Source organism: Asparagus officinalis, chromosome 5, assembly GCF_001876935.1.
Source record: "Asparagus officinalis chromosome 5, Aspof.V1, whole genome shotgun sequence".
NCBI lineage: Eukaryota > Viridiplantae > Streptophyta > Magnoliopsida > Asparagales > Asparagaceae > Asparagus > Asparagus officinalis.
The window spans coordinates 130,138,633-130,148,095 of record NC_033798.1 but is presented as its reverse complement, the minus strand read 5'-3'; the positions used below and the strand labels follow the sequence as shown (position 1 = coordinate 130,148,095).

The 9,463-nt window shown below is 40.5% G+C and overlaps 1 protein-coding gene across 2 annotated transcripts; it reads left to right on the top strand.

Moving 5' to 3' along the window:
- Positions 88 to 8,333, top strand: LOC109841363 (coatomer subunit beta-1-like). 2 transcript variants are annotated; one of them, XM_020410300.1, is made up of 5 exons: positions 88 to 203; positions 276 to 2,439; positions 3,445 to 3,954; positions 6,599 to 6,684; positions 7,800 to 8,333. In XM_020410300.1, the coding sequence occupies exons 2-5, from the start codon at positions 382 to 384 to the stop codon at positions 8,002 to 8,004; spliced, it is 2,859 nt and encodes a 952-aa protein (XP_020265889.1). In that variant the 5' UTR covers positions 88 to 203; positions 276 to 381; the 3' UTR covers positions 8,005 to 8,333. The 2 variants fall into 2 exon arrangements, with proteins under 2 accessions (XP_020265889.1, XP_020265890.1); XM_020410301.1 differs by having other exon boundaries at positions 94 to 203; positions 299 to 2,439.

The window sequence follows — 9,463 nt, the reverse complement described above, 5'->3', positions numbered from 1 at the left end:
CTCCTCAGTCTGTTCTTTCGGCATCCCTCATATAACAGTGAGGAGGAACTCCTCTCGCTCGCTCGCTCGATTGTCGTTGTCTCCGATCTCAGTCTGTTCTTTCGGCATCCCTCATATAACAGTGAGGAGGAACTCCTCTCGCTCGCTCGCTCGATTGTCGTTGTCTCCGATCTCAGATCCAGCAATCTATGAACTCTTCAAAGGTACGCTCTGATCTAGGGTTTTAATTCGTTTTCCATTGAAAATTTCACAACAATTCGCCAATAATCGTTCAGATCTGATCCGAATCTGAGTTCAGCAGCACCGAACGACCCCCAAATCCTTTTCTAGGGTTTCCGTCTCGCCAGAATTCAGATCCAGGTCTAGATCCGTCCCTCTCCGATGGCGATGGAGAAATCCTGCACGCTCCTCGTCCACTTCGACAAGGGAACTCCCGCCCTCGCCAACGAGATCAAGGAGTGTCTCGAGGGGAACGACGTCGAGGCGAAGGTCGACGCCATGAAGAAGGCCATCATGCTCCTCCTCAACGGCGAAACCCTACCCCAGCTCTTCATCACCATCGTCCGCTACGTTCTCCCCTCAGAGGATCACACCGTTCAGAAGCTGCTCCTTTTGTACCTCGAGATCATCGATAAGACCGACGGGAAAGGCCGGGTCCTCCCCGAGATGATCCTGATCTGCCAGAACCTGAGAAATAATCTCCAGCATCCTAATGAGTACATCAGAGGAGTTACTCTCAGGTTCCTTTGCCGGATCTCGGAATCCGAGCTCATCGAGCCGTTGGTTCCGTCGGTGCTCTCGAATCTCGAGCATCGCCATCCGTTTATCCGCAGGAACGCGATATTGGCGATTATGTCGATCTACAAGTTGCCGCAAGGGGAGCAATTGCTTGCTGATGCCCCTGAAATGATCGAGAAAGCGTTGGGTTCTGAGCAAGATCCGTCGGCAAAGAGGAACGCTTTCTTGATGCTGTTCAATTGCGCGCAGGACCGGGCGGTGAATTACCTGCTCTCGCATGTGGATCAGGTCGCCGAGTGGAATGAGCTTTTGCAGATGGTGGTTCTTGATTTGATCAGAAAAGTTTGCAGATCCAACCCCCGTGAAAAGGGGAAGTACATTAAGATTATCGTTTCTCTTCTCACTGCACCATCGGCTGCGGTGGTTTATGAATGTGCTTGCACTCTTGTTTCTCTCTCGTCTGCTCCGTCGGCGATCAGGTCTGCTGCTAGCACTTACTGCAGCTTGCTGCTCTCTCAGAGCGACAACAATGTGAAGTTGATTGTGCTTGATCGGCTCAATGAGCTCAAGACTTCCCATAGGGAGGTCATGATGGAGATGATCATGGATGTGCTTCGATCTCTGTCAAGCCCGAATCTTGATATCCGCCGCAAAACTCTGGATATCGTGCTTGATTTGATCACTCCGAGGAATATTGATGAGGTTGTTCTTACTCTTAAGAAGGAGGTTGTCAAGACCCAGAGTGGCGAACTGGAGAAGAACGGGGAGTATAGGCAAATGCTTGTGCAAGCCATTCATACCTGTGCCATGAAGTTCCCTGAGGTAGCGAGCACCGTCGTTCATCTCTTGATGGATTTCTTAGGGGATAGCAACGTGGCTTCTGCTATTGATGTGGTACTCTTTGTGCGAGAGATCATTGAGACCAACCCGAAGCTTAGGGTTTCGATCATTACCAGGCTGCTGGATACTTTCTATCAGATTCGGGCTGCGAGGGTCTGTTCTAGTGCTCTATGGATCATTGGGGAGTACTGCCTTTCTTTGTCTGAAGTGGAGAGTGGGATCTCAACCATTAAGCAATGCCTTGGCGATCTCCCCTTCTATTCTGTAGCTGAGGAAGGCGAGGCGAATGATGCTTCAAAGAGGCCTCAACAAGTGAACTCATCAGTCACTGTTTCTTCTCGAAGGCCCGCTGTTCTCGCCGATGGGACTTATGCTACCCAAAGTGCTGCATCTGAAACTGCAATTTCAGCTCCTGCTATTGTTCCTGGATCTTTGGCTGCACCAGGGAACTTGAGATCTTTGATCCTGAGTGGAGACTTCTTTTTAGGAGCTGTTGTTGCTTGCACCCTAACCAAGTTGGTTTTGAGGCTGGAAGAGGTTCAGCCATCGAAGGCCGAAGTCAACAAGCAGGCTGCTGGTGCTTTGTTGATCATGGTGTCTGTGCTGCAGTTAGGGCAATCCTCTTATCTTCCCCACCCAATTGATAATGATTCCTATGAGAGGATTGTGCTTTGTGTTAGGCTTCTGTGCAACACCGGAGATGAAGTTAGGAAGATTTGGTTGCAGTCATGTCGTCAGAGCTTTGCAAAGATGCTAGCAGATAAGCAATTCAGGGAGACACAGGAGATTAAAGCACAAGCCCAGTTTTCTCATGCACAACCAGATGATCTCATTGATTTCTATCATCTGAAGAGCAGGAAGGTAAGGGGAACGCGGCTCCTTTTTGCATCAATCAGCTTAGATTTTTTTTCTCTTTCATTAGTGCTGCATGTCTTGATTTTTATACACCCATACTTTGTTGTGTGCCAATTTCTATCTAAGTTTTGGCATTTCATTACCATCTTGTCCAAGGCATGCATGCATGCTGTATTCAATTATACAGGAGTATCAGTAGGATGCAGTACATGACTGTGATCAATACCATGTAATTGAACCTTTTTAATTATGATAAATTAAAGTAAATATATGCTTTCTCCGTTGTTGTGCTTATCATCCCTTGTGCAGAAACGACTACGACCTTTATTGTACTTCTACATGGCAAGCTCTTAAACGAGAAAGCTAAATAACATGAAGGCTAATTCATACGCAACAACAAAGAGCATTCAGTGAGCTATCATGAACAATGTAAAACGGAGATAGAAGGAATGGGGCCTAAACCTCATCTAACGTAGTTGATGGGATGAGCTATAGCTAGTAGTTGGCTCTTTTTAGATGATTTTGAATACTTCATAGTAGTTGGCTCTTTTTTAGATGATTTTGAATACTTCATTTTAATCTCTGCAATATATACGTGGGCATAGAATACATTATGTAGTATACATTTCCAGTGAGTTTGATTTTGTGTTTTAGCTTTTGAAGAAAATCTTTTAATATGAGAAAATTGTTGGTTTTGTTGTAAAAAATATCACTATTTAGAAGTTTGCTATATTGATGCATGTGTGTGTACCCTGCATGGTGAAACCACATACTATCAAATATAACTGTATCTAGAGTAATCTGGAATATTGGGTAGTTCTTAATCCGTTTGGTTTATGAGGCTTCTCGAGTATTATTAGATCTATCTCAGACAATTGTTACTTGTGCTCTCTGCTTCAGTGAAACATTGGTATAGACCTTTCTCCCTTAAGACTATTACTTGTAGCACTTGTAACAATTAAGAATGTTTTCAGCAATTCTATTTGCGATGATGGTTTTTCTCTTTCTTAGGGGATGAGCCTGCTTGAGCTCGAGGATGAGGTTCATGATGACTTGAAACGTGCAACAGGAGAATTCACCAAGGATGGAGATGATGCTAACAAATTAAACCGCATTCTTCAACTCACAGGATTTAGTGACCCTGTCTATGCTGAGGCCTATGTGACTGTTCATCACTATGATATTGTCCTTGATGTCACAGTCATTAACCGAACTAAGGAGACACTTCAGAATCTATGTTTGGAGCTTGCAACCATGGGAGACCTTAAACTGGTGGAGCGTCCACAGAACTATACCCTAGCACCTGAGTCAAGCAAGCAGATCAAAGCCAACATTAAGGTCTCTTCAACAGAAACTGGTGTCATATTTGGGAATATTGTTTATGAGACCTCAAATGTTCACGAGAGAACTGTTGTTGTGCTCAGTGACATTCACATTGACATCATGGACTACATTTCACCTGCCACTTGTGCTGATTCGGCATTTAGAAATATGTGGGCGGAATTTGAGTGGGAAAACAAGGTGCTTTTCTTTCCTCTGCAGGATTTTTTTCTCCACATTACTATTTCTATGGACATCCAGGAAATTGAGAACTTACATTTTACTGTCAGGAACGTAATAGTACATGTCAATAGCTAAAGTATAGTATTGTATCCTGGGTATTTGCATGGTGTGCAACAATTGATTTTCCAGAATACTCCATGTTACTCATGAAATTCTGGATAAAGTTTAGTGCTGATCCGGACATATTTAGAAAGTAAATAAGGTTCACATTCATATTCAGATATTTCGTTACCCTTTTGATGGTGATTTTCTAAAGAAATATTACTTTGTGAATGTATTATAAATTTTGATGTCGGGTTAATTATACTAGGACGTGTATATGTTGTGCAGACATGAACTGTCGAGGTAGAAGAAAACAAAAATAAAATTGATACTTTAGGGATATAAGCACATTATCGTGTTAACTTTTATGTTTAGGTTTTGTAAACTTAGCCATGCCTGGGAATTTGTAACGCGAGGAGAGAGTGAGCGCTCATTGTATGATTGCTTTTAAATATGGGAATCGGTTAGATGTGTTTTGTTGTAGAGAAAAAGAGGAATATGGGTGGATTCTGGGGGTAGAGCTAGCATTCCTTCCCCTACCTCTTTTTGCTTATTCAGTCTGGGAAAGATGGAGAGGCATGTTGGCAAACAATCAGCTTTGATATACCAATTCTTGAGAATCGGGCGATCGGTGTGAAAACTTCACCTGGATCTAGCCAACTAGATGTCCTCCCTCTTACTGGGGCCACAAACAGTTACTTGAACAATAGGGAAACACTGAGAAAGAGCAATATTCGAATACAAACAACAATAAGCAATATATCGCAGAAAAGATAATCAGACAAAGGGTACGAGGATTTACGTGACTCGGCAATCACATACATCCTTGGGGGGCTATTTGGGTCTTCTTTATTTCCAAAGATTATGAAGATATAATCTTTCTTGTGTTACTCAAGGAAGACGCAAGAAACCCTCTCTCAATCTCAAGATCCACACAATCCTAGATTTCTTTCCTTTGTTTCTTCTCTACAACTCTCTGTCGACTTTGATACAATCCCTAGACCCGAAAGATCTGTATTTATAGGGTTAAACCCGAATTCAATACCAAACAAGACTTTTAACCAGAGCAGGATTCCAAAACTAGAAAGCAACTGAAATCCAGCTTAGGAGGCAGTCCGGAGCGGTCTGACCAGTCGGTTCATCAGGCCATCGACAGACCTCACTGACGGTTTGACCGACCGGTGCACTACCTGCACTTGGCCATTTCTTTTCCAGCTTCCCTTCTGACTCTTCCGACATCTCCCATGCTAAAATACGGGGCTCATCCCAACAGTGCAAATTGAGCAACTTTTTTTTAAAATAAAGGAAGGCATGTTGTGCTTTGAAGATGGGGTGGCATTCTGTTCGGTTAGAGGTCCTTTAATGTTTATTTTTATTTTTTCAGCGGATGTGGGTTCAGAGATGGGTATTATTGTACAAAATGCCAAACTAACGGCGATATTTGATTATTAGTAGAAGGTAGCAACTGGATTTGGACTATATATATGGTGGCCAGAAAGATGGATATTATTAGTAGGGAAGTCCATTAGAGGTAGAAAATTTGGAAGAGAAATAGGCTAGACCTTGACTTAGTCAATGGGATATATATATCACAATAACTGAACTCTGTTTAGTCAAAATGCTGCATCATGTGATTGTTTATATTTCTGAATTTCTAGCACATGTTCCAAAATATCCATTTTATTTAGATAAATATTTTGTGCCCTAGAAGTTCATCACCGGTATATTACATATACTAAACTGATGGATATGAGATATCCATATTTGTCATGAAACAAATCAGGTATGGAGCGGATTATCCATAATTTTTTGCACCTATACTGGAGGTTGCTGGGAAATAGGGATTATGTGAAAATGAATAGTAAAGGAGGACCTTGGACATTAAATGTGGAAGATGCTGTAAACAGAAAGAAAACATCTTGACATGTAGCATAATAAAATTATTTGGGAAAGCGTAATGGTTTGAAACAATATTCAATACTAATTTTAAAAAAAAACTGCAGCTGAAATGGTTGTTTAAAAACATGTTCTGTTGTCATTATCTTTTATCATTTGTATTTTTTTCCCCCAGTTCTCCTTTGGCTACTTTTTAGTTTCACTTGTTATTTTTGTCAAAAACCTCTCGACATTCCTGTCAGGTTATTTGGCTCACTACTGACCTATAGCCTCTTCTTATTATGTGGAACATTCAGTGTGAAACCAATTTCCCCAACTTTTCTCAATTCTTTTTCAACTTTATTTGGGTCTTCACATTCTCTCTTCCCAGGCTTCCTCTCTTTTCAAAATTTTGTTTATTCAGTCATTTCTTGCCTGGGATTACTGAACTTCATTATACATGCGCATGTGGTTCTTAATGGGTTCCGCTTTGTTCTCTATTATTCTGTGAACTCATGCTTCTCCAAAATGTTTGTTTTTCGCGTGTGTCATTGTGATAATATTCTTTACTTACAACATATTTTAATTGTCTATATTGGATGACTACAGATCATTATAGTTTGTCACTGTTTGGCTTATTTTAATGCTGTACATTTGTTGACAAATTTCTGATGTCTCATTTCAGGTGGCTGTGAACACTGTAATTCAAAACGAGAAGGAATTTTTGAATCACATCATAAAGTCTACGAACATGAAGTGTCTCACCCCTCCGTAAGTTCTATACTTTTCAAAAATAAAGCATGAGTTACAGCCTATGTTGCATGGGCACGGGTACGGGACACGGGAAATTTGTAAAATGTAGGGGATGGGGACACACCTATATAAATATTTATATATTCATATACATATTATACGTTAGAATTAATAATTTACAATAGATCAATATTGTTTTCATTCATGTGTTATGATAACTAAAATCTCTATAGGACTTCTATGTTTCTTTTATTAGGTGGATTATGAATTGGAAAACCACTAGTTTTCTAACTCGACATCCAAACGACCCATTTAAACTTATTGTTTGGAAGCTGACCTATGACATATGTCCAACGAGTTTCAAAAAGTGGATGTTAAGATGTAGGATATATGTTCAAAAAATGTACGACAAGTATTTTAAATTAAAACATGTATTGTATAATTGAGTAGATGGCCGAATAATTGTTTGCATATATGCAAGGAGCGTCCAAGGAGTTTGGGTATGGGTACGTGTCGAGTACGAGGGCGGCACTTAGATAGAAGTACCCAGTTAACTTAGGTTATAGCATTGGATTGCTCTTGAATTCTTCTCCTGGATGAAGTCTTCAAATTCACACTACATTTTTCTACGCAAATAGCTCTGTAAAAATATGCTGCGACAATATTTTCTTTGTAATGTCAGTAGACCCAAGTGGTCTGACCCTTCCCTGGACCTGCACATAGAGGCAGCTTCATGCATCAGGCTGCCCATTAATGTTTTACAAAATTGATGGCTCATGTAAATTATTGAAACCATCCGTGGGTCAAATCAGGTTAGCGCTAATTGTTAGTAAGAAATTTCCACAACCTGGTCTGTTTGATAGGCAATAGACAAGTAACTATGATGACCCTCACATGCTTGTTTACTCAGGGAACAGAGTAGTAATTCTAACATCTTTCTATTTATTTGTCATTGTTTAGTTGTTTTCTTAAAATCTCCCAAGGTTAAAATGAATTATGCAACATTTTCCTGTGAATTCAGAACTGTACTTCCCAACTATATTCCTAAGTGCTAGACTTGTAACATACTATGTAAATAATGGACATCTTCCATTAGGAAACCACTGTTACTCAATTCTTTTGTCTGTTTTCAGGTCTGCACTTGACGGAGAGTGTGGGTTTCTTGCTGCAAATCTTTATGCTAAGAGTGTGTTCGGGGAGGACGCATTGGTGAATGTGAGCATAGAGAAGCAGGCTGATGGGAAGCTCAGTGGTTACATTAGGATAAGAAGCAAGACCCAAGGTATCGCCCTCAGTCTCGGAGACAAGATCACTCTCAAACAAAAAGGAGGCAGCTGAGCTGTGATGATCCTTGCACTTCTCTTCGTCCTTCTGGTTTCGACTTCACATCATAGTTGCATATAAGGACCCTCACATCAAGGACGTTGCTCCCTTCATAGTTTTGCATGCGCAATTTACTCATACGCGCTAATAATCTTTTTTTCCCCTCCCTCCAATTTCTATTGCTATCTTGTTACTATTGTTATCACAGAATGTAATGGATTATTACAACATTTGTTTATTGTTCTCTTTTGTAGTGAATTCACACCAATTGCACAAATCTATACACTTGTGATGTGGAGTTTATTTATTTATTTGTTTATTAATATTACTAAAGTATCCTACCATTTGATTTTAGCATGAATAGTAGGGTGTCCTCTGTAATGCAAATTCTGTCAGATTTTAGTGCGTTGATCTTGTTTCCTCTGTCAGCTGTGATATTCTTCTTTGATTTACTTCGCAACGGTTGTTGACCAGTGGTGATTATTTTCTTTTATTTTTCTCTCATAAATTCAGTATTTCTTTATGATTATTTTCTTTTAGTTTCTTATGAAAATCAGTACTTTTTGGAGTCGTTCGTGGATGGGGGTGAACTGAGAAATGCAAGAAGTAATGCATGAAACATTCCTTTTCAAGGTTAGCACTTAGCATGAATACACTCATTATATAGGGTAAACCTTCATAGATACAGCATAAACCTCCATGAACATGGTAAGTTGCATATAAATTATTTCTTGACCGATGCAATTGAGCGAGAGAAGGAAGGATGTCTTGGATACCGCTAATACAATCATCACATATCAATCAAGCAATCAATCAAGTTGAACTTGTAGGATCTACGGAGTGACTCAACAAGTTCAGGAAATGTGAGAGGATGCGCCCATCATTGATAACTCTTCAAATACTTCTCACTGCGAACAACAACGACATCAACAATGAGATGAATACTGGCCGAGCGAGAGCGCTACTTGCACAGCTTGAGCTTCTTGAAGAAGGAAGCAACCTGTGACTTGGGGTAGGGCCTCGTCGCTAAGCAAGTGGGTATGTTCTCAGGCTGCTCGATCCAGAGCTTGTGCTCGATCCCTGCAGCCTCTAGCTTCTCCGATAAGTTCTTTATCTGCGCCTCTCCCTTCACCTCTAATGTCACCTACTCATAATTCACCCCCACAACAGAACAGAGAGTGAATAAACAAGATTTATTTAAAATAAAAAAAATATGTATCAAGATTCAGTGAATCCTGATTCCCGATTTGTTTTTCTAAAGGGACACTCGTAGTATGTATTCATCATGCAAACTGGTTAGTGTGTCGCTGACGTGGCACATTCAGCACATATGTAAGCCAGGCCATAGAGTATGGTTAACACATATTGATGATCTGATACTATGTTGATCTTGACGCGCGTCACGATAAATCCATAACAAGATTTGTGTTTTCATACCATTCGTATTGGATCTAAATAAATTTTCTTCCAAGTT